At 51.6% G+C, this 24,759-nt stretch overlaps 1 protein-coding gene across 1 annotated transcript in view; it reads right to left on the bottom strand.

Moving 5' to 3' along the window:
• Dlec1 (DLEC1 cilia and flagella associated protein) overlaps positions 1 to 24,759 on the bottom strand; it is a 46,450-nt gene that overhangs the window by 2,926 nt on the left and 18,765 nt on the right. Inside the window, exons 13-31 of the mRNA XM_038322290.1 lie at positions 22,223 to 22,415; positions 21,478 to 21,536; positions 20,997 to 21,165; positions 20,591 to 20,684; positions 20,304 to 20,434; positions 19,997 to 20,155; positions 18,516 to 18,655; positions 10,879 to 11,032; positions 10,265 to 10,375; positions 8,216 to 8,346; positions 7,576 to 7,770; positions 6,717 to 6,787; positions 6,172 to 6,323; positions 4,307 to 4,425; positions 3,869 to 3,939; positions 688 to 890; positions 497 to 610; positions 276 to 401; positions 57 to 151 (exon numbers count right to left, since the gene is read on the bottom strand). Coding sequence (XP_038178218.1) covers positions 57 to 151; positions 276 to 401; positions 497 to 610; positions 688 to 890; positions 3,869 to 3,939; positions 4,307 to 4,425; positions 6,172 to 6,323; positions 6,717 to 6,787; positions 7,576 to 7,770; positions 8,216 to 8,346; positions 10,265 to 10,375; positions 10,879 to 11,032; positions 18,516 to 18,655; positions 19,997 to 20,155; positions 20,304 to 20,434; positions 20,591 to 20,684; positions 20,997 to 21,165; positions 21,478 to 21,536; positions 22,223 to 22,415 — 2,487 coding nt within the window. The remainder of the gene's footprint in view (positions 1 to 56; positions 152 to 275; positions 402 to 496; positions 611 to 687; positions 891 to 3,868; positions 3,940 to 4,306; positions 4,426 to 6,171; positions 6,324 to 6,716; positions 6,788 to 7,575; positions 7,771 to 8,215; positions 8,347 to 10,264; positions 10,376 to 10,878; positions 11,033 to 18,515; positions 18,656 to 19,996; positions 20,156 to 20,303; positions 20,435 to 20,590; positions 20,685 to 20,996; positions 21,166 to 21,477; positions 21,537 to 22,222; positions 22,416 to 24,759) is intronic.

Genomic DNA, 24,759 nt, shown 5'->3' with positions numbered 1-24,759 from the left:
AAGTGAGGTTCCTCTCTCCAGGAGATGGGGTGGGGAGGGGGATCTACTGGACTCACTGTGCCCGCCTCACGTAGCCATTCAGATCCAGTCTCAGGGGGCCCACGGCAAAGTCCTGAAGGCGGCGCATTTGGCCTGGAATCTCTCTCTCCGACTGTAGAGCCCAATCCGTCAGAGGTCACCGGTGGATCCCGGGAGGGGGGGGCTGAGCAGGCAGTGTGACTCCCGGGGGAAGAGGAGCTGGCCATGGCACCCTCACCCCGGGTGGGAAGGCTCACCTCCTTATCCAAACTCATGAAGCCCAAGGCGTAGCCGGTACACTCCACCTTGTGCAGAACATCGAGGCCGAGTACCATGGGTGTGAAGGAGATGTAGAGGGTGCGGTGGCCGCCTGCCGGGATGACCTGGTAGGAACACAGTAGCCTCGGCGCTGCCCCGTGTTCACCTGCGGGCCTGCCGGGGCAGCTCCATCAGAGAGCGCCCACCCCTGTCTACTCACCACCTGCTTGGGGCTGATATGGTACATGTTGCCGGAGGGCACCCCCTCGTGCCCCTGCAGAATGACCGAGATGATCTGCTCCTCGGCCTTGGCACTGCCACTGCAGTTACCCTGCTACCGATGAGACCTGGAGGTTCATGTGGGCTCAGCTGAGCTGGGCCACGTCTCACACGCCCCATACCCCTGCTCACCAATGAGGGGACTGCATGGCTAGACCCTGACACATTGGAAGGACATGGGGACGCTGGTGAGCTGCCTTCAGAGGTCTCAGGGCACACGAGCTCATTCCCGTCTTGGTCCCGCAGTGGGAAGAGCGGCCCATAAAACACAAGCAGCTCCAGCAGCTGGTCCTCCTTTTCCTCTGGGATGTAGGTCTCCCAGTCCAGGCGGATGTCTGGGGGAAGCAAGGAGGACAAAGGAGAGTGGGTGGTCTTCCCCTGGCTTCCACCTCCCTAGACTCCCGTTCTCGTGGTGGAGGGGGCCCTTGCTATTTTTTATAATGCCGTAGTTCTAGAAAGTAGTTCTTGGTGGTGGGTAGCGAACTCAGTTGCTCAAGCACTTGCTGTGTGTGGTGGTTTGTTTTTGTCAACGTCCCAAACTAGAGGTGCCTGGGACGAGGGGACCCCAGTTGAGAAACAGCCCCCATCAGTTTGGCCTATGGGCATGTCTATGGGCATTTTCACCATTAATGGTTGATGTGGGAGGGCCCCGTCCGCTATGGGCAAGGTCGCCGCTGGACAAGCAGGCCTGGGTTGTATAAGAACACAAGGGGAATAAGCCAAGAGGAGCAAGTCTGTAAGTAGCACCCCTCCATCGTCTCTGCTTCGGTTCCTGCCTTGAGTTTCTGCCCTGCTTTTGCATGATGATGGACTGTAAGCTGTTATGTGAAATAAACCCGTTCCTTCCCAAGTGGATTTTTCTTTTCACGCGTTTTATCAGAGCATCTGAAAGCCATCAACCACTGTGGACACATGAGGACTTGAGTCTGGACCAGATCACTTGAAAAGCAGGGTGTGGTAGCACACGCTTGTAACCCCAGCCCTGAGGAGACAGAGGCAGCCCTGGGAATGCTGAGCCAGTCTGGGCTACCTGGCGAGTCCTGGGACAGTGACAGACCCGGTTTCAAGCAGCAAGGTGGGTGGCACCTGAAGAGCCAAGGAAGCACCCAAGGCTGTCTTCTGGCTTCTCCGCACGTGGGCACACACTCATGTGAACACACGTGCACTCATACACATTGACACGCGCATGCAACAGATGCATACAGGAACATAAGCAGTTCTCCGCAGGCTTCTTGCCACCTAGCTCAGTTACCTGATGCCCTCGCGGTTGGTCACAAGACCAGCCTTCATATCCAAGTCCCTGAACCTAGGCGTTCCTGGCTTCCTGCCGTTTCCTATCCCTTCGGTTTCTGTGTGATGGTTGACCCTCCAAGTCCCACACTCTCCACCTTCTCCACATCCATCCATCGACCCAGATCTGTTTTCACTTCCTCCCCAAGTCAAGCTAACCTTCGTGGCCATCTTCCCAGCAACTCTCTACCTCCCTTTGTACCCCATCCTTCTACCCACGAGGCAAAGCCCAACTCTGGATGAAGCAACCACATCATCCCTCGATAGCACTGGGTAAGTCCTCCAAGCTGAAGAGAGTGCACCCCATTGCTCCCCAACCTGGGCTGCCACCCTGCCCTCTTTCCCATGCGCCTGTTCTCCTCTGATGCCTCCTATGTGACCCATCACACCCAGTAGTGGCTTCACTTCATCTGCCAGAAGTGCGGCCCTGACTCGTACCTGCCTGCAAACCTGCTCCCACCCAGCAGTGACCCACCAAGCACAGGGCCCCTCTGTCCTCTGCCTGTCCGTGCACCCTACCTGGCTGCTTCCTAACTGTACTTAAGCTAGTTCAGACCTCTCCCACCGTGCAAACGCTTCTCTCTGCCACCCCACCTCCTCAGCTGGGCCACAGCTCCTCTCCACAGCAGGGTACCAGGGCCAGTGATTCAGTCACCTCCTCATGTGTCAGTTAGCGTGGACTTTCTGGATCTAGTGTCTCTGGTCATGGTGATGGGGAATGCCACAGGATCCAGCCTTGGGTGGATCTCCTGTCTCTACCTGTTGTCTGCTCTTTATCAAGGTCACCTCCTGCATCCAGAGGACCAGAACAGTGTGCAGAGATCTTCAGTGATGAGGAGGAAAAGGAAACCATGGGGAGAACGGAAGACAAAGAGAAGGCTCAGGGAGTAGCTGGGCTCGTGACACAGACCTGTAAGCCCAGCTACTTAGGAAGATGAGGCAGGAAGATCCCAAGTTCAGGTCTTTCCTGAGTGAGTTCAAGGACAGCCTAGTCAACTTAGTGAGAACTTGTCTCTAAACAAATGGAGAGAGAATGGTGGGTGAGGTGGCCACAGGCAGAGCACTGGTCTAGCATGAGAGACATCCAGCTGACTCCCTACAAATGCAGAACAACAACAACAACAACAACAACAAATTCCACAGACAAGGTCATCTTGGGACCATCAAAAGTTTGGCCACCCATCGTTTACCAAAACCACCTGTAACAGGAGAGGACAGACTCCTAAAAGTTGCCCTCTGCCCGCCCCCACCCACATTCTTCCTGTCACGGATGACCCTTCACACATACACAAATAAATTAATTAATTTTAAAACTTAAAAACAGAAACAAGTCACAATAAAGTGATAGGAAGTCAGGGATGCTAGTGTGACAATGTGACCCAGGCCAACAATGTTTATACAAGGCGAGGGGACTCCTAAGTGATGGTGATATGCCTCTCAGGATAGCGGGATCCCACAAGGAGCAGGGTCACAGAGTCCTGCTTCTCACCCATGGCTGCGCCTAGAGAGGGTTAAACGTCTGACTTCCGAGTTGTCCACTATCCTCCCTTAAACACCACGGATACCCTCAGCTCTCTGGCTTTACTCAGACGCAGCCCAAGCGCCCTTCACAAGGAAGTTCAGAGACTGCAAAGGCCCCCAGCACCCGGTCACACTGCCCTCGGGATGGAAACCCCCTGGGGCACAACCCCCCTTTCCTGTTCTCTCTGGACCCCCAATTCCTTACATAGCACCTGTCATGTAGCTCAGATACTGCTGGCTAAAGGGCTGAGAAAAGGGTTCCCAGAAGTGTCTGTCCCTGGGCACAGTGACCCTGGGGATGCAAAGTTAAGCAAGGATGAGTCCCATACTCAAGGATGGAAGTTCTTCTTTTGTAACCCTGGACTGGCATGGTCACCTCTCTACTTTAGACCTCTGGGTCTGTCTCAAGGGACCCAGGTCACTCGGACTCCTGGGTGCTGTTTGTGGCTGTCAGTTCCTCTCCCTCCCAGACACACCACCCTGACCATCACGAGCAACTCACCGCAGGGGCTGGAGTTATACAGACGGAGGGTTCTGGTGACTGTGTCTCCTCCAGAGATCTGGGTCCCAAATCTGGAGGGAGAGAGCAGCCTGAGCTAGCACCCTCTGCCTCAGTAACACCAAGACCTGGGGCTGCATTGGATTGGGTGAACTGTCACATCCCCCAACTGCTGACATTCTGCCTGGACTCGTCAGGTGGCGCCTAGTGTCAGCCCTAGGGTCTGCCACTTCCTCAGACCACTCTCCGCCCACTCACCCACCCCAAAGCCCTCAGGGACACACCAATGTCTCTTTCCCAGAACAGCCCCGCCCTAGAGCCTCTGTGTGGGTGGCTCAGGTGGCCCTGAGCCAGCTGGAGAACCAGGAGCCAGCACAGACAACCAAGACCAATAGTCAGAGGAGCAGCCAGGAGCCGGAGACCAGGGCTGAAGCTGGGCACCTGATGATGGGTTCCTTCTGGAATGGGGCCACACTGTAGCATGTATTCCTCAGGGAGCTGATGGGGCAGCCCACCACGGCCATATACACCGGGATGACAGTTACTGGCAGGTCCCCCACCTGCAAGCACACCAGCTTTTTGTCAATGAGGGCCTCTGCGTTTCTTTCAGGCAAAGTTTCCACGTGTCCAACCAGTCCAGGATTCCCAGAAGTTGGTTCCCATTGAATCCAGCCTCACCCACTTCCAGTTCCTAACCCAGACACCCCTAGCCCCGGATGCTTCACCCTTATCCTTAGCTGTTTCGCCCTAGCTCCTGTCTGCCCTTCCTTCCCTCATAAGCCTGCTACCCTCTACTGATGATCCAGCCGCAGCGCCTCTGACCTCTTGTGGCCCCTTTGCTCAAATTTATTTGTTCAAATATCTTTTAGTTTGTTAAAGATTGTGTGAGTGTCGTGTGTGAGTATTATGTTGGTGTGTGTGTTGTGTGTGTGTATGTGTATTGTGTTATATGTGTGTATGTACGTGTGTTCTTGTGTGCCTGTGTGTGATGTGTGCATGTGTGTGGTGCCTATGCATGTATGTATGTGTGCATGTATGTATGTGTATATATGTATGTGTGCATGTGTATGTATATATACGTATGTATGTACATGTATGTGTATGTGTATATGTGTATGTGTGTGTATGTGTATATATGTATGTGTGTGCGTGTATGTATGTGTATATATGTATGCGTGTGCATGTGTATATGTATATATATGTGTGTGTGTATGTGTATTGTGTTATATGTGTGTATGTACGTGTGTTCTTGTGTGCATGTGTGCATGTGTGCATGTGTGTGGTGCTTATGCATGTATGTATGTGTGCATGTATGTATGTGTATATATGTATGTGTGCAAGTGTATGTATATATACGTATGTATGTACATGTATGTGTGTATGTGTATATGTGTATGTGTGTGTATGTGTGCATGTGTGTATGTGTATATATGTATGTGTGTGCGTGTATGTATGTGTATATATGTATGTGTGTGCATGTGTATATGTATATATATATGTGTGTGTGCATGTGTGTATGTGTATATATGTGTGTGCGCATGTGTGATGTGTGTATGTGTATATATGTGTGTGCATGTGTGTATGTATACATATGTGTGTGCATGTGTATATGTGTATGTGTGTATGTGTGTATATATATGTGTGTGTATATATGTATGTGTGTACATATATATGTATGTATGTGTGTGTGCATGTATGTATAGGGGACCTAGCAAATGATCAAATGCAGAGAGCTGGGTAAGGTTGAACTACTGGGAAGCTGTTACTGTCTCCTCTTTACTCATTACTGTTCTTTCCAGCCTACCATTTCCTGTCCTCGTCATGGTGGCCCCAGACCTGTACATCACAGAGATGCAGAAGGTTCTGCTATACAAAAGGATTCTCTGCTGGAAGCATGTCAGCCTTGGGCCCAGAAACTGCAGCAGTGTGAGCGAGCAGCATGCGGCAGCAGCTGCACTTGGAAAGGCTGAGGGCACAGCTGGTGGAGAGGAGACTAGGATCTGTGTGCTTATACTCACATTCTTACCACACCTACATGCATGTCCTTACCATGCCTGCATGCATGTCCTTACCATGCCTGCATGTAGTCCTTACCATGACTACATGCATGTCCTTACCATGCCTGCATGCATGTCCATATCATGCCTTCATGCACATCCTTGCCATGCCTACATGCTTATCCTTGCCATAACTACATGCACATCCTTGCCATGCCTACACACATGTCCTTACCATACCTATATGGGATGCATGCCCTTGCCATGCCTACATGTACATCATTGTCATGCCTGCATGCATGTCCTTACCATGCAAAGGAGGTCATCCCAGTACTCGCCCCACATGTTGGCACAGCCCGTGATGTCAATACTCAGCTGCTGGTAGGCTCCCAGCATGCCCTGGGAAATGTGGGGGAAGAAGGCAGCTCCTTTCCTGTGGGATAACATGCTCTCCATAAAGTCTGCGGAGAACAGAACACGAGGGTCAGGGCCCTGGGTTGAGGGTGAGGGCTAAATCCTCAGGGGTTAGCAAAGCTTGATCCTGGTGGAGCTGTCGCATGGCCTCTATTTCATCGGGAAGCCAGCCGAGACTGGCCCCGCTGGGCTAGCCTCTGGTACCTCCTATGAGGTCAAGACCTCCCCTATGAGCTGCCACCAGAACCAAAACAAAGCCATGTCCTGTACACAGCTCAGCCCTGTTGGGAACTTCACTGAGAGGGAGTGAGTCGCTGGTCCCCATTTCCCTCCATGCGGATGCTGGCGTCAAAATGTAACATCACATCCTCAGAAGGCCGTGAAAAGCCCAACTCTGGCCATGACTTGGGCCCAACACTTCCCATGTTGGTGGCTCTTACCCATCTTTTCTTTCTTGGCCAAGTGCTCTTGGATGCGTGCCGTCTTTAGCAGGGCTGGGGGCATGTCAGGGCTTCACAGAGATAGAAAACAGTGTGGGAGCAGTCAGTCCTTCCCATGCCCGAAGCCACAGAAACATCTGGATAGGTACCCAGCGGGGGAAGGCAGCCTGCTCCTCTCAAGGGAAGCTGATCAGGTCCCCTCTTCCTCACCTGGGAAATCTCTGTTCCCACTTGATCTCTGACATCCAGCGCAGCTCTAGCTGCAGGCTACCCCTAAAGTCACAGGAACCACCTCCCTAGACATCCACAGACTGGTCTCTGAGCTGGAGATCTGCTATCCCAGAGGCAAACCCAGCTCTGGGTCCCCAGATCTGGGGCATCCTCAGCTGCAGGCTTCACTCTCCCCAGCTGCTGTCTGACCTCAGGCTGCACCAACAGGCGGGAGCAGAAAGCTCCTCCCTGCACCTGTCAGCTCAGACCCACCATCCTGTGTTCAGGATAAGACCTATTTCTGAGTGCTTCCCCCACACCTCTGCGCCTGGCTCCGCTGTCCACAGTAGCGTCTCCCGCCTTTACCCTACCTGGTCTCAGAAGTCCTTGACCTCCAAGGCCAAGCTGAGGAGGCATCACCGGCCTGGCCTCTCCCACGGGTCAGTTGAGGTCTTCAGGGTGGGTTGTAGGAGCTATCCCCTCTTCCCCTCTGTGCAGTTCCCTACGTCCATCTGCGACCCACACACTCACCCTCCCACACCAATCAGCCTCTAGCCTCCCAAGGGGAAACATCCCCCCCCCCCCGTGAGGATAATCCATCTGACCTCACGCACCCTGGGAAACGCCCTGGGAAGAGATTGAGACTTACAGGCTGATGTTTTTGTTCAGACTGTCCTGGGAGCTTCCAAAGTACTCAAATTTGAGGGTAAAAGGGGTCTGTATTGGGGAGCAATTCGTCAGGATGAGCTGGCGAGTCACACAGGTCCTTAGTGGCACTTTCGAGCCAAAGTCCAAGCGGAGATTCTCTGGGTGGGCTGGCCACTGCGTGCTGCTGCTGACAGCGCTGTCCCATGCCATGGGCACTATGTTACCTGCTGCTCTTGTTTCAGTTCAGAGAGCCACCCTGGGTGGGGTGGGGGAGTAGTCCTGAAACCCAGCTTAATATGGACTCTCTCCTCATGGAGTGCCAGACCCGAGACCCAAACTTCTTGCCAATCTGCCATGCCAAAGGAGTGATCGAACAGCATGAACTGCCCCCCATGGGGTCAGAATGGGACGGGTGCAAGCTTCTGGGAAAACCCACTGAGGATCCCCTGCCACCTCCTGCCTGCCTCGCAGTGTGCACAGAAATGCCACACAGGGTAGAGTGGGGGTGGTTTCTGCAGAGATAGCGAGGGCCTGTGACTGCTTGGTAATCTCTTAGCTCTGGCAATTTGCTCAGGAGGAGGGGGACCAGTACCATCGTGTAATGCCAGCTCTCCATGCAGCCTCCCCTACCCTGGACTCACCTTCCATCGGAGTCCTCTAAGGAGATAGTGAGGGTCACTCGCAGTCCCAGAGGCTTCCCAGAGATGCCCAGGGCCAGGGGCTTCTCCATGCCAGACACATTACAAGGGAGGGCCAAATCGGTCAGCGTTTCCTGCCAGAAGTGGCAGTTTCAGGGCCGGAACCTCAGAAGAGGAGCCCAGATGTTTACCCACTCCCATGGGTGACAGCATGAAGGCCTTGCTTCTCTCTGAGGAAGGGCCTCAGGTGCCTCCAGTGAGCCATCCTGCCAGCCCAGACAGGGCCCTTCGAGTCTGACCCTCCCTCTAGGTTCACCGATACATGTGTCGGCCCTACATATTCATATATATCCACAGGAAGGGATAATGTTCAGTCTTTGTTGTCAGCTTCACGGGATTTAAATCACCATAGAAATGGATGTTTGTCATGCCTGTGAAGGAAACAGGTTTAGCTGTGGTGGGATGACCCATCGTCCTAAATGTGGGCACCCCTTTCTAGGGGTGAAAGCCCTAGACTGAGTATAGAGAAGTGAGCTGGGCACCAGGATCCCTCTCTGCCTGCTTCCTGTCTGAAGATGTGACCACCCTCCTCATGCTCTTGTAGCCCTGGCTTCCCCACTATGATGCTCTGCAGCCTCCCACTAGGAGTAAATACATCTTTCCTTCCTTAGGTTGCTATTGCTACATCAGGGAGAAAAGTAACTTGATGTACGTGGGTGTTCTTTCTATGTGCTGCTTTCATTGGTTAATTAATAAAGAAAACTGCTTGGCCTGATAGGTCAGAAAATTAGGTAGGCGGAGTAGACAGAACAGGATGCTGGGAAGAAGGCAATGAGGCAGACGCCATGGAGCCAGCCGCCAGGTCAGACATGCTGAATGTTTCCCGGTAAGCCACCACAGGCAGTGCTTAAATGAATACAGTTTGTGTGTTGTTATTTCGGGGCATAAGCTAGCCAGGCGGCTGGGAGCCGGGTGGGAATGCAGCCCGCTGCTCCTTCTACAGTAACTGATACAGGAGATTCCTCAAAACGACTCTGGAGAGTAGCGCCTGTCTTTGATAGGGAATTGGGAAGCTGTGCCACGCCAGGCCTGGGCCTATCTGCCTGTCACCCTGGCAGCCAGGCTTGGTTGTGTAAGAAAGCTCACTGACCCCAGGTCTGCCGTCAAGGAGTGAGGAAGCTGGTCCTGTAAGTCTCTGAAAGCTGGCTTCTGACCTCCACATGCAGTGGCACGTGTGCGCACATTCTAGCACACACACACACACACACACACACACACATATATATACACTAAATAAATAAATAAATAAATAAATAAATAAATAAATAAATGTTAAAAAGAAAAACAAAAGGGCTGGAGAGGTGGATCAGTGACTGTTCTTCCAGAGGACCCGGGTTCAATTCCCAGCACCTGCATGGCTGCTCACAACTGTCTGTAACTCCAGTTCCAGGAGACCCAATACTCATGGCAAAACACCAATGCACATCAAATAAAAATAAATAAATTTTAAAAAAGAAAATGGAAAAAAAGAAACCTATTTAAAGGTTGAGGATATTTCTCTTTCCAGAAGAGCCATAAACAGTTGGTCAACAACACCCAAACACTGAGCAAGTCCCACTGTGACGGCATCCTTCTGAGATCCTCCAGGGATGGGGAGGAGCAGAGCCTCTCCTAGGAGGATACTCGCCACCTGTTAGCGTCTCCCGGTAGCACCCAGAACAGTGTCTGCCTTGAGCAATGACTTCGCCCTGGGCACACTGGAAAACTGGGCTTCCTGAGGCCACAGAGACGTGCCTAGAGAAGGGCAGGGCCAGTGACACTGTGGTCAGTAGGTCTCAGACCACGTCTGAGCCGACTCTAGGCTCTCTGGCCTTGCAGCCTCAAAGACTAGATCCAGGGTGAAGGAGGACCCTAAACGCAAATATTTTAAATCTCTTTCCCACTCATGAGGAACAGGAGTGGGATCCGTTAGCCCTGCCTGGAAGCATCGGTATCAGTGGTTGGACAGGGCACCTTCCCAGCCACGAGGGGCTCCCAAACTGCTCTACTCACCTGTGTGTGGGCTGTAAACTCCAAGGAGAGCTGGCGCTCTTCACTGGGGCCCAGTAGGCCACGTTTGGGAGAGATCGTTACTGTGCACGAGGCTGCTTGAGCTCCCAGGAGCTGGAAGACACAGGATGGAGTTGTCTTGTGAGGCTACCAGGTGGATCTGGGTTTACACAGAGTGCTAACACAGCAAGCCTACAGGGCTGGGCACCTCAGGAAGAAACCACAGAGCCTCCTCTTCTCCTGGACAAACTGGGCAACCCACTATGGTGGACAGCAGAAGGCAGCTGCCTTGAGGCTTCTCTCATGGTGCTCAGAGCAAGCTCCACTGTCAACCACAGGGGCATTGGTATGACTAGGTTCTGAACAGGTGTGCAGACCAGTTATGGGCTGTGCTGGGTGGGAGGTCTCAGCTGTGTTCACCAGGAACTCCTTCTTGGGCAGGGAACTAGAATTTCCTAAAGATGGAGCCATGGAAAGTCAGACAAGGTGAACTTAAGGAGCCACGCTTTGCTGCAAACCGTGGACGGAGCCATGGACTTTGGGAGGGATTCTGGACATTTATTCTGGAGGGTGGTCATTCAGGGGATGAGGCCACACATCTGAGAGCTGCAGATTACCTTGCCCCAGTGGAACCTGGTGGGCAGGAGGGTGCCATTGACAAGCATGACGGTTGACTTTATGGGCACACCCAGGTAGAGGTTGCTGAATTCCATGTGGCTGTTCTGCAGGTACACATAAGGCTGCTGCACCTCAGCATACACAGGAAGGTAGCTGGAACACAGGAAGTCATGTGGCACACTGATCAGAAGAGGAAAATAAAACTGTCCTCATGTACAAATGGTGTGAGGATGGGGAAAGCCCCAAGGAATCCACTAATGTAATAATAACAAAAAAAAAACCAAACAGCAAAAGCCAAAACAAAACAACAACAAAAAGCAAAACCAAACAAACAAACAAAAAAACCTAGATAAGGGTAGCACATTTATAATTCCAGAACCCAGGAGGGTCACTGTGGGTTCCAGGCCAGCCTAGTCTACAGAGAGAGTTTCAGGCAAGCCAGGGCTACACAGTGAGACCCCGCCTCAAGAAATCCAAAACAACAAACACACACAACTCCTAAAAATTGAGTTTGGCAAAACTGCAGCAAAATACAAGATCGTCATTCAGAACACAACCATATTCCTATTCTTTAACAGTGAGCCTGTAGAAACAAACTACTTAAATTTTAAATCACTCGAAATATCTGGGAAACTTTATGGAGAATACTCTGGGCTTACTTCAGAACTGTTCCTCACCTCTTCCTATCCGTAACCAAATGAAAACATTTTCCTTCTGTCTTTGCCACAAGAATCTGTGTGCACCTGTCCTAGCCAACTGTCAGTCTAGCAAAGCCTGGGCACCTGAGAAGGCCTGTCTAGGGGAGACTGTCTGGATTGTAACTGAAGCAGGAGGACTCAGCCCACTGTGGGCAGCGCCATTCCCTGGGCAGGAGCCTGCGAGGGAGCCAGCAGTGTGCCTTTGTGGTTTCTGCTTCCAGTTCCTGCCCCAACTCCCTTAGTGATGCACTATGACCTGGAACTGTAAGCCAAATAAATCTTTTCTTTCTCTAAGCTGCTCCTGGCTACAGTGTTTTGTTGCTGTTTTTCGTTTTTCAAGACAGGGTTTCTCTGTGTAGCCCTGGCTGTCCTGGAACTCACTCTGCAGACCAGGCTGGCCTCAAACTCACAGAGATCCTCCTGTTTCTGCCTCCCGAGTGCTGGGATTAGAGGTATGTGCCACCACCGCCAGGCTGGTCAGAATGTTTTATCACAGCAACAAACAGTCAACTGAACATCTCTCAAGCGTCTTCTCCCAGGGAACACTCAACCTCCAGAATCTGTTGAAGCCATTGAGTGGTCCTTCTATGACTGCCTCCAACCACTGCTGCTTGGGGAAACTGCCCTGTTTCCTACATTTGACTGTCTCCCCAGGGGGATTGGGGTGGTACATCCTCAATTCTCTGACGGACATAACATTATGGTGAGCTGGTGTAGTAAGCAAAGGAGGTTATCCTAGGGAGTCTAGATGGGCCTGTCAATCATCTGAGAGGCCTTAAAAGCAAGAGCCTGGGATTGCCTGGCCAGCCATAGTTCGGTGAGTTGATTGAGTCCTTGCAGGAAATTATATATACATACACACATAATATTATATATAGTTTATATATTCTATGTACTAGGTAGTGTATATAATAGAATACATAGTCTTGTTTTGTATCTTGGGCCATGCTTAAATTCACAATATTCCTGTTTCAACTGCCTGAGTGCTGATATTGTAGGCATGAACCATGTCTGGCTATAACAAAGTTTCGGGTGTGTGTGTACTTCAGAGGTCAGTGTCAATGTTAGGTGTCCTCCTGAGTAGTTGTCTACTTTGTTTTTTGAGACAGGGCTCAGCTAAGCTAGCCAGCCAGTGAGCCCTAGAGTCCTGCCTATCTCTGCCTCCTCAGTGCTAAGATTACAGACACATGCTCCCATTACCAGGAGAGGAGACTTCAGGGTCACTATTATAGATTCCAGGGAGTTCCCACTTTGCTAGGTATTGACATCACCCCCAAATTCCAGTCATCTTTCCCAGTACTCTCTCCCTCCATTCCTCCCACCCCCAAGCCTGATCCTCCTGCTCCCATACTCACCCACCCCCGTCCACCTCCAGAATCTACTGTTTCCCTTCCCAGGGAGAGCTATGTGTCCCCATGTGTCCCCCTTGAGCCTTCCTTCAGTTAGCCTCTCTGGGTCTGTGGACTGTGGCATAATTATTCTTTACATAATAGCTAATGTCCACTTATGAGTGAGGACGTACCATGTTTGTCTTTCCGGGTCCAGGTTACCTCACTTAGGCTGATTTTTTTTCTAGAGTAATTGGGGATATGGAGCCCTAACTGGGCATCTTCTATAACCAGGCAAGGCTCCCAGTGGTGGGACTGGGACATGAACCCATCCATAAAACCTTTGACCTAAAATCTGTCCTTCCTGCAAGATGTGCTGGGGCAATGGTGGCGCAGAACATGTGGGAGTGGGTGACCAATGACTGACTGTCCAACTTGAGGCCCACGCCGTGAGCTCATGATTGTCCAACTTGAGTCCCAAGTCATGAGAAGGAGCCCATGACTGACACTGTCTGGATGGCCAAGAACCAGAGGCAGGACAGTCCAGAGACCCGGGATAAAACCAAATGTGAAGGCAATAAAAAGGCAATGAAATGATTCCTAATGATATTCTGCTATCCTCATAGATCAGCACCTAGCCCAACTGCCATCAGAGAGGTGTCCTCCAGCAACCCATGGGAGCAGATGCAGAGATCTACAACCAAACCCTAGGTGGATCCAGGGGAATCCCGAAGAAGAGGGAGAGGAGGGATTGATTGTAGGAGCCAGAGGGGTCAAGGACACCAGGAGAACACACTCACTGAATCAGCTAAGGGCTCACAGGGGCTCACAGAGACTGAAGCGACAATCAGGGAGCCTGTGTGGGTCTGCTGTAGGTTGTGAAGCTTGGTGTCTTGTGGGACTCCTGACAGTGGGAGTGGGGGTGTCTCTGGCTCTTTTACCTGCGCTTGGGACCCTTTTCCTCCTACTGGGTTGCTTTGTGCAGCCTTGATGTGCTGTATTCGGTGGGTGCTCCTGGGAGGGCTGCTCCCAGGGAAGCGAAATGGAGGAGGAGTAGATATGGGGGGAGAGGGGAGGGGAAAAAAGACTAAGAGGAGTAGGGGGGAACTGTGATTGGGATATAATATATGAGAAAAAATTAAAAAATATAAAATAAAAAGACAAAAAAACCAAATGCTGCTGCATTCAGCTTCTCATGTGGACACCAGGGATCCACACTCAGGTTCTAGGGTCTCATGTGGACACCAGGGATCCACACTCAGGATCTAGGGTCTCATGTGGACACCAGGGATCCACACTCAGGATCTAGGGTCTCATGTGGACACCAGGGATCCACACTCAGGATCTAGGGTCTCATGTGGACACCAGAGATCCACACTCAGGATCTAGGGTCTCATGTGGACACCAGAGATCCACACTCAGGATCTAGGGTCTCATGTGGACACCAGGGATCCACACTCAGGTTCTAGGGTCTCATGTGGACACCAGGGATCCACACTCAGGATCTAGGGTCTCATGTGGACACCAGGGATCCACACTCAGGATCTAGGGTCTCATGTGGACACCAGAGATCCACACTCAGGATCTAGGGTCTCATGTGGACACCAGGGATCCACACTCAGGTTCTAGGGTCTCATGTGGACACCAGGGATCCACACTCAGGATCTAGGGTCTCATGTGGACACCAGAGATCCACACTCAGGTTATAGGGTCTCATGCTTTTCCTGTAAGCACTTCATCAACTTAGTTATCCCCCATCCCCCACTCCAACATTGTTTTTTAATAAATATGTTATTGCTTTGTTTCTCTGGTGGGGTCTGGACTGACATGATACTATCAAAGAAAACCCATAAATAAATATAAAAGATGGAATAAGTTAATTTTTTCCTGTAACTAATTTTTTTTATTTGATTTAAAAGAGAACTACAACCAGGTGGTGGTGACGCACGCCTTTAATCCCAGCACTCAGGAGGCAGAGGCAGGTGGATCTCAGTGAGCTCAAGGCTAGGCCTACAGAGCAAGTTTCCAGGACAGCCAGGGCTCCACAGAGAAACCCTGTCTTGAAAAGCCAAGAGAGAGAGAGAGAGATATCCATAAACCAGTAACTAAACCTGTGCTGATCATTCTCACGTAAACAGAAGCTGGAAGCCTTAAAGGGGAAATGACAATTTGACAATTAGACTACAACGGCTGGAGACCTTACAGTCTCTCTTCAGAGGGAGCAGAACTAAGATGCACATTGAAATGGAAGACATGAACACCACTACAAAACCAACCAGCATAACACACACACACAACACTTCACTCAACAGAGGAGAGAACTCAGTAGTCAAACCTAACAATGTTAAATGCCTTTTGTACTTTAATAATACTATCAAGAGGTGGCTGGAGAGATGGCTCAGTGGGTAAGAGCACTGGCTGATCTTCCAGAGGACCTGGGTTCAATTCCCAGCACCCACAAGCAGCTCAACTGTCTGCAGCTCCAGTTCCAGGGGCTCCGACACCCTTATACGGACATACTTGAGGCAAAACACCATTGCACATGAAATTAAAAATAAATAAATCATTTTTAAAAACACTATCAAGAGGCCGGTCTGTGGCAGCGCACACCTTTAATCCCAGTACTCAGGAGGCAGAGGCGGGTGAATCCCTGTGAGTTGGAGGCCAGCCTGGTCTACAAGAGCTAGTTCTAGGACAGGTTGGACTGTTACTCAGGGAAACCCTGTCTCAAAAAACCAAAAAAAAAAAAAATACTATCAAGAGAACCAGGCCACAGACTGGTTGAAAATAGTGTATCTAATTAGAGACTTGTATGTCGGATATATTATAAAGATTTCTTACAAACTCAGGAATGAAAAAGAGAATTCTACTTCTTTTTGTTTGCTTTTGTTTTCCAAGACAGGGTTTCTCTATGTAGCCCTGGCAGTCCTGGAACTCGCTCTGTAGACCAGGCTGGCCTTGAATTCAGAGATCTGCCTGCCTCTGCCTCCTGAGTGCAGGGATCAGGGTGTGAGCCACTACCAGCTGGCTGAGAATCCTATTCTTAATTCTTTTAGCATACACGAATAATTTGTAACAATGGGTTTATTATATAGCATTTTCACACATATGTATTTATGTTTTAATTTGTCCACCTGTTGACTCTCTTGCTCCCCCTTCCCATCCATCTACTCTCCCTTCTACTGTCTTTGGGGGGGGGGTTGTTCTCCCTTCTACTGTCTTTGGGGGGGGTTGTTCTCCCTTCTACTGTCTTTGGGGGGGTGTAGGCTGTGCTGCATGGTTTGATGTCAGCTTGACACACGCTATCGTCATCTGAGAGGACCCTCAATCGAGAAAAACGCCTCCACTAAGATAGAGCTGTAGGCCAGCATGTAGAGCATTTTCTTAATTAGAGATTGACAGGGGAGGGCCCAGCCCATTGTGGGTGGGGCCACCCGTGAGCTAGTGGTTCTGGTTTTATAAGAAAGCAGGCTGAGGAAGTATGAGTGAAGTTAACCCTTTCCTCCCCAGCTCGCTTTGTGTCACAGTGGTTCATCACAGCAATAGAAATCCTAAGGCAGAAGTAAGCTTCATTAGGGTTGCTTACAGGAACATGGGTTAGGGGCCGTTCACAGGAGCGTGGGCCCCTTACCAGTGGTTATACCACTGAAGACACTATAAACCTTTAGGGAGAGGAGGGGTCTCATGAGTGTACCCTAGTTCTGAAAATGGACAGGCTATCTGGATAGATACTTCTGTAAAGAGAACTCACAAATGACCAGTGAGCACCAAATGATGTTCAATGTCCTTTGCCATGAGGAAGGTGCCCTCCAATCCTCAGAGAAGTACTGTTCACAGGAGACAGTGCAGCCTCCAGGGTTAGGTGGAGAGTGATGGAGGACACCTGACACCTCATACACACACAGAAAGACACACGAGACACACACACACAGACATATACACAGACAGACACACAGATATACACACAGATACACACAGACACATACAGATACACATACACACAGACACACACATACACACAGACACACACACACAGAGACACATACACAGACAGACACACACACAGAGACACACACACAGAGACATATACACAGACAGACACACAGAGATATACACAGATACACACAGACAGACACATACACACAGACACACACACACAGACAGACACATACACACAGACACACACACAGAGAGACACATACAGACAGACACACACACAGACAGACACACAGAGATACACACAGATACACACAGACACACACATACAGATACACATACACACAGACACACACATACACACAGACACACACACAGAGACACATACACAGACAGACACACACAGATACACACAGACAGACACATACAGATACACATACACACATACATACAGACATACAGACAGACACACACAGACACACACAGACACACACGCACAGACACACACACACACAGACACATACACAGACAGACACACACACAGGTACACACAGACAGACACATACAGATACACATACACACAGACACACACGCACAGACACACACGCACAGACACACACACAGATACACATACACACAGGCATTGACACACACACATAGGCACACACAGAAACACAGAAAGAGATGCACACATATATACAGACATACACACCCCCAAAAAGTAAAATAATTAAGAATTAATATTTAAAAAAAAACAACAAAATAGTCTCTATACAGCCATGGTGGTATTCACCTGCTATCCCAGTAGTTGAGAGGCAGAGGCAGGAGGATCACAAGTTAAAACCCTCCTCAGCTGCACAGTGAATCTAAGACCAGTCTAGGCTATAGAGTGAGTTCAAGGCTAGCCCTGGTTGCATGATGGTATCTCAAAAAAACAACCAGAAAGGAAGGGAGGGATAGAAGGAAGGAGGAGGATCAAAATATTTTGCTTTAGGAGAATTTGGGAAGAGGTAGGGAGGGTTAGAGGATATGGACTAGTTAGTGCTTGCATTGAGTTGGTGATTGTTGAAGGTAGACAATGAGTTTGTTGGGGATGGTAAAACTTTTCTATGCACATGAGGAAACTTCCACTGCAAAAGTGAAAGAGAGGGAGGGAAGGGAAGAGGGAGAAAGGGGGAGGGGCTTCGCTGCCCTCCAAGCCGCGTGTGTTCCACCAGAATACAACAGTCTCAGCACATTCAACATTGGGCCCACTCTCTTGGCCATGAGCGTAAGTGTTTCGCTTCTGGTTTTCCATTTGTATGCTTCCTCTTGCTAGGAAACGACCCAGGAAGGCCAGAAGACAGTGTCAGCTACCCTGGAAACAGCCCAGGGAGGCCAGAAGACAGCGTCAGCTACCCTGGAAACAGCCCGGGGAGTCCAGAAGACAGCACCAGCTACCCTGGTGTTGGAGTTACAGGTGGTTGTGAGACACCTGACCTGGATGCTGGTAATCAAACCCTGATTATCCAGGAGAGCAGCAAGCACCCTTAACTTAACGCTGAGCCATCCCTCTAGGCCCCTGCATCTGGAGTTTTAAGCTCAGAAGACTCTCTAGATAAATACAGTTAATACACACTATAACACAAGGTAAGGACACGGTCCATGGTCATCCTCCCTCCCGTGCCTCCATACCTCCAGCCCCCATTTTCCACCTCTAGCTCCAGGACCGTCTGCAGCCGCTGACAGTGTGAGGTCTCTAAGGTGACAGTCACTTTGCACTCCCCCAGAGGGTGTAGCTGGCCGCTCAAAGGCTCAATGTCGAGGGGGGACACCTACGGTCAACCCAGAAGGTACAGTGAGAAGTGAGGCTGGGGCAACCGGGGTGCTGGAGGCTGACTATGCCTGACCAGGATCACCCCCAGGCTGCCGCTGGCTCTGCCGGGCATGACACCGAGGTGAAGATGAGCAAGCATGGGAACACAGCTGGTGAGGAGGACATCAGGGACAAGAGAACAAAACCTGGGTGTTCAGGTAAAGGAATACACAAGACAGAGGTTCCCACAGTCCTGGCACAGATCTAAAAGGTGGGAGGCAGAAGGGGATGTCTGGGGTGGAAGTGGGGGTGGCGAGCTGAGAAGACCAAAGAGGAACAGGAGGAGTGCGTGGGTGCCCTGTAGAAGGGGCTCCGGGCAGGCCCGGGTCAATCTCCGACATCTTCACCCTGCTAGGGAGGGCAGAAGCTATAGGCAGACTGGATGTTCCACTTGTCCCCATCCCGGTTTCCCCCCACTCCCACCCCACGCCCCAGGACTGACTCACCTATCAGCACACCCACCCCTCCACATGCACACACAAGGGAGGAGCGGACAGATGAGAAAAGACACCAGTGAAAGTGTCCCAAAGTACAGACGGGAAGAGACGCCAAAGAGTGTCTCAAAGTGTCTGCTTCTGGCTAGGGGCCTCTATCCCTTGCCAGCACCGATGAGAGAGGCACCTGTGGGATCAAGAAGCCTTGGGCTCCAGATGGGCCACATTGGTTCTGTGACGTCACTGGGAAGTCATATCAGAAAGGGCATTGTCTCTCCCTTCACTAGGACCAGGACAATGGGTGTGAAGGCCACAACTGCCTGGAGTTGCCCCAAGACCTAGATTGACCCCATTCCAACCTTGTCAGAGGATAACCTTGAACTCCTGAGCCCTCTGGCTCAGCCCTCTGGGAATGCAGGCATGTGCCACCATGCCCTGTTTTGTACAGTGCTGGGGACTGAATGCAGGGCAGCTAACAGCTCACATCCACAGAAATTGATTTTGTCTGTAGAGACTCAGGTTTGAGCCTCTAGCCGCCACCTAGTGGCAGGTACTCAAACTGCAACCACATTTCCTAGGCGAGCCAGAGGAGAGGGAATGTGGCCTTGGCCAAAGGCACCCTTCTCACTGCATTGCCTGTTTTCTTCTGGGCTCAGGCTGCGTCCAAGAAGGAGAACCCCCACACCACCCTCTTCTGCATCCAGTGGTGGAAAAGGGAACAGGAAACGCCTGTGAAATTGGGGCTGAGGGATGAATTCCACCTCGGAGACTGCTGACTCAGAGCAAGTGTCCCAGTGCAGAGAGGAGCCAAAGGGGAGGGTCCCGTGTGGAGGCCACATCTAGGGAGCCTGCAGGGTCCCACTCACATCCTCATTTCTTTCTGACAGGCATACTGGGCTCTCCTTCAAATGCCACACAGCGGAGAGCTGGCTGATATTCCGGATCTGAATGGAACACGAAGCCTTTTGGCCCAGGCGGAGCAGACCAAACTGAAGGGCTGGGACATCGATGACAAGGGCAGGTCCCTGAAACACCAGAGGGGACCTGTCACTGCCTGCCTGGGAAGCGGCTGGGTTCTGCTACACACACACACACACACACACACACACACACACACACACACTGCTAACCTCTCCAGGCATTCCCAGCTGCCCAGTTCCCACCCGTTAGTACCTTAAAGGCGGCTTCAATGTGAAGCACCACTGGGCACGGCGAATCTTTGATCTCACACTGCAGGTCCTGGCTGATTGGGCCAGGGATTCCACCAGTTAGGTTTAACTCAAAATCTCCGACCTCACTGGGCTCTAGGGAAGAGGAGGACATTGAGGAGGAGGTCGGAGGTGGGCACAGTTTCCTTCCAGACCAAGGCTGGCTCTGACCACAGGACAGCAGGGTCCTGTGTGCCCCTCCCACCCCGCATCCAGCCCCAGGCCAGCCACACCCTTCTGCAGGTGAACTACCTATCACACCCGTGCAGGGCTCCACCTCAATGATGTGGCAGTGGCTGATCCTGCCCCACGTGTATCTGATGGGCGACTTGCTGTTGTTCCACATCTGGAAGACACAATGCCAGTGTGGGCTGCCTGGGTACTGCCCTGGCATTTGACATGGATGTCAAATCTAGAACCTGCTCAGGGACGGTGGGATCGCCGGACCGTCTGAAGCCCCAGGTCTCCCTACCCAAGAAGCACCTTGGCTCCACATCCTGCCCAAGCCCCGGGAATGAGTTCCATAGCCCTGACTTCAGAAGATTCCAGGGCTCTGGCGAGTCAAACAAGCCTGGCCCAGGAGTAGGAACCACTACCGGCTCTGTGTTGTGGCCTCCTGAGCTCAGGACAGCATCACCTGGGCAAGGGCGCTCCTTACCTTAAAATCCTTCTTCACCGTGATGCCAATGTAGCTCTCTCCGGGGATGATGAGGGCGTAAGGCTCTAAGAGGACCTGGAAGGGTTCTGTTGAGCCTTTCACCTCTATTTCCAGGACGATGACGTCATCCACTGAGTAGGAATAGTCCCCCAGGTTCTCCACCCCTGAGCTGAACACAAACCTGCTGTGAGCCCCTGCCTCTAGCCCCCCTTGTCTGGGCTTGTGAACACAAAGTGCTCCCCTACCCTCAACCCCAACCCTGCAGTCAGTGACACAGTGACAGTGCCGTGCTATGGCAGTGCACGGCGACAGTAGAGCAGCCTGAGGCGTGGGGCCCGCCACCTCCAGGAACCTGAGGAGACCCGGCTCTCGCCAGGGCATCATGCAAATCTTCCTACAGTACTCAAGAGCACCCGGGGGCTACCAGCTAGGCTGCCCAGGGGTAGCAGTGAGCCTCCCTCACGCAGGCTCACCTACTCACCTCAAGGGCTCAGGAACAGCTTCCAGAACCATTTGTAGTACACTGTGGAAACACTTGAGCTGCAAGGGAAACACAGTATGATACCCAGACCCGCCTTCCAGCCAGGCTGCCTGCCTGCAGGGAGCTAGGGGACAGGGCAGGGATTTCTCCAAGCCAGGAGTGGGGGGGGGTCTCTGAAAGGTACACTGCTTCCCATTGTCCTCTCTATAGGGCAGGGACCTACTGGCCAGCAAAGAAAGCCCCAGTCTCCCAAGTCTGACACTAACTCCAATTAGTACCCTTGCTGTGTTTAAGATGCCAAACCTTTCTAGGGACAAGTAACAGCATGCTGGCTCCAGAGGTAGCCATACATGTAGTCTCAGACTCTAAAACAACAGTTCTGGCCCAGCCCCTTGCCGTGCACCGCACCGGTGGCACTCACTCAGGAGCTCAGGCCTTGCTTGTAGGGGCTGTGGGGGATGGGTGGGGACTGTTAAGTGCTTTGAACTGTGGAAGTCACCAAGCAGAGGGCTGTGCTGCAGGGGCCACTTCCAGGGACAGAACCAGGAAGCAAGGTCTGCACACCACACCTGCATTCCAGCTATCCTCTGAGCTGCACACAACACCTGCATTCCAGCTATCCTCTGAGCTGCACGCTGTGCTCAGTGTGGCGCCCAGGTGCCTCATCAGGCCCAGCCGTGGTTTCTGGCGCCTTCAAGAACACGGGGGTTGGGACACACAAAAAGTTAATGAGCCCATCGCTAACCTCATGGGGTGAAAAGCTCAGGATGAACTCGTGGTCTGAGTGGGCCTCGAGGACGCCCTTCTCGGGAACGATGGAGAAGGCTGTCTCCCTGTCAGGGTGGCACTTGATGCTGTCTAAGTCGTGCTCCTCTCCGGGCATCAGAGGCTGCAGGTTGGGCTTCATGATCTGCCAGTGGAAGGCCAGCTCTACGTGCCTGTGGGAGCAACCGCGGCAGTGGGCAGTGGGCAGTGGGCAGTGGGCGGTGGGCAGTGGGCGGTGCATCCAAGGCCACGCCTCAGTCCTTGAGGCTCCTATCCTGTGATTGGTCTGCTCTGTTCCAGACAAGGAGTGACCAGGTCAGACATCACACTTTTCCCACAGTGGAGCTGAGGGCAGCTTAGGTAAGGACAGCCGGGGGTCCAGAGTGGAGACCATGTAAGAGTCCCCACCTCAGCAGCTGGAGTTTGAAGCCACGGTGAATCGGGGGACACGGGTGACATGAGATGTCACACTCTAGAGGAGTCCCTGAACATTCTTGAAAGTTCCCCCGACCACGTGAGCGTTTCTAGCTTTCCCATACACACCACACCCACGCCTCCTGGGACGATGGCTGTACTCAGAGATGTGCCCACTGGCAACCAACAAGGACAGTGCAGCTCTGTAGCACCACAGTGGACAGGACTGAAGGCACGCTGCTGGATGGTGGGATGGAGGGGGGTGCCCTCCTATCCATGTCCCAGGGCGTCCCTGACTGGGAGGTTCAGTGAGGTCAAGGCTGATGGAATGGGCTGTTCAAAGGTTGGCCAAGGAAGGACCTGGTGGTGAGGGCCGAGCCAAAAGACCCTGCCTGGGATCGGAATGGCTTCCATGACATGGACACGGAATGACCTCTCTGGAAAACTGTTCCCAGACCCCCACTCAGCACCACAAAACGGAAATAGGAGAATACAGGAAACATGAAGTGGGAAGTGGAATAATGGGGAAGGAGAGGGGTCAGTACAGAAGGAGGACAGACACAGGCCAAATACACCAAAGCTGTTTAATAAAGCCTTGAGGAATCATTTTATGTTTACCTAAAAATATATATACAATACACATAAGTGTATGTATACACACACATGCCCTATTTACGTCTTAAAGGAAGTTAAGCTACTTGGGCTGGCAATGCTCTCCACAAGAACCATAGAATAACAACCCAGTCCCAGGTACAGGAAACCTCCTTCCAAATGCTTGGTCAGGGTAGTTCAGGTGATTCCCCAAACAATTTAGATGATAGATGTGGCCTTTGGTCACCTCTCAAGGTTGAGGTGGGCCCCTATTGCTGGAGACACTGCACACTTGGGACACAGGACTGCCAGTTTGAGCTGAGCCTGACCTGGAAGCATCTCATCTTCCCTTCGGTCTAGCTTCCATGGTTCCAGAAAATACCATGCAAGTTACGAAGGGAGGGAAGCAATTAAACCTTCTTCAGTGGCAATGCTTACGAGCCGCCATGACCATCCTGGCGAGACAGGCATAAAGGTGAAGGAAGTCAAGGGGAACCAGTCCAGGCGAGCACGTGGCTCTGGCAGCCCTTGCCCTTCTTTCCCGTTCCCTCCGCCTAGCTAAAAGCTGTTAGATTATATTCCTAAAGCTAGTCACCAGGATCTGGTCCCTTATTTGGCCAATCCTTCCTGCTGAGACTGACTACCAAGGCTCAGCTATCAAAACATTATAGCCCAGCAATCAAAATGTTTTCTTTATAGGAGTTGCCGTGGTCATGGTGTCTCTTCACAGCAATAGACACCCTAACTAAGACACATGGGGTTTCCCCTTTTTCCTAAACCACCATTTGCCTATGGGCCACATCTCTCTCCTCTCTATCCAGAAACAGTCCTTTGTTGTCTCCCCACAAGACAATACCCTTCCCCCTCTCCCTTGTTCCCTTCCACTTCTCCCTAGTCCTTAGTCTCCTGTCTTTGTCTCTCATTCCCTGCCCTTTGTCCCTCTGGGGCAAATAAATCTTCTTGGTGCTGAGAACTTGGTCATGGGGCCCTGAGTTGATCCAATCCTTTCAGAAATGGCACTCACATGTAGATGGCAACCAATAATTGTCTAATCAGCCTTAAAGTCCACTCAAGAGGAGGGAAATCATGTCAGGCAGTGGAGACCCAGATGACTTCCTGGGGTTAGCGAGGTCACGGACCTCAGAAAAGAATGTACTGGCATTGCTTCATTAGACCAGCGTAATTCCTTACTAGCATCCAAAACTTTTCCTTATCCCACAGGTGAGTGCAGCTCCCGCTCAGCGGACAGACAGAGGCCACCACAGATACCACAGCTGGACACACGCAGAGATCAGCACATCACAGTACCTTTACACTACAACTCCTGCATCCATGCCTCATGGAACATCGTGGGAGAGGAACGGAAAGACTGTGAGAGCCAGAACACCAGCAAGTCTGCCATGAGATAATCTCTCCCAGACCGGAACAATGGCGGGGTAAGGACTTGCTAATGTTGAAAGGGGGGAAGTTTAGGGGGTCCCCACCCCTAGACAAAGAACTATCGAGGGCAAC

This window comes from Arvicola amphibius, chromosome 3, assembly GCF_903992535.2.
Source record: "Arvicola amphibius chromosome 3, mArvAmp1.2, whole genome shotgun sequence".
NCBI lineage: Eukaryota > Metazoa > Chordata > Mammalia > Rodentia > Cricetidae > Arvicola > Arvicola amphibius.
This window is presented reverse-complemented; position numbering and strand designations above follow the sequence as displayed.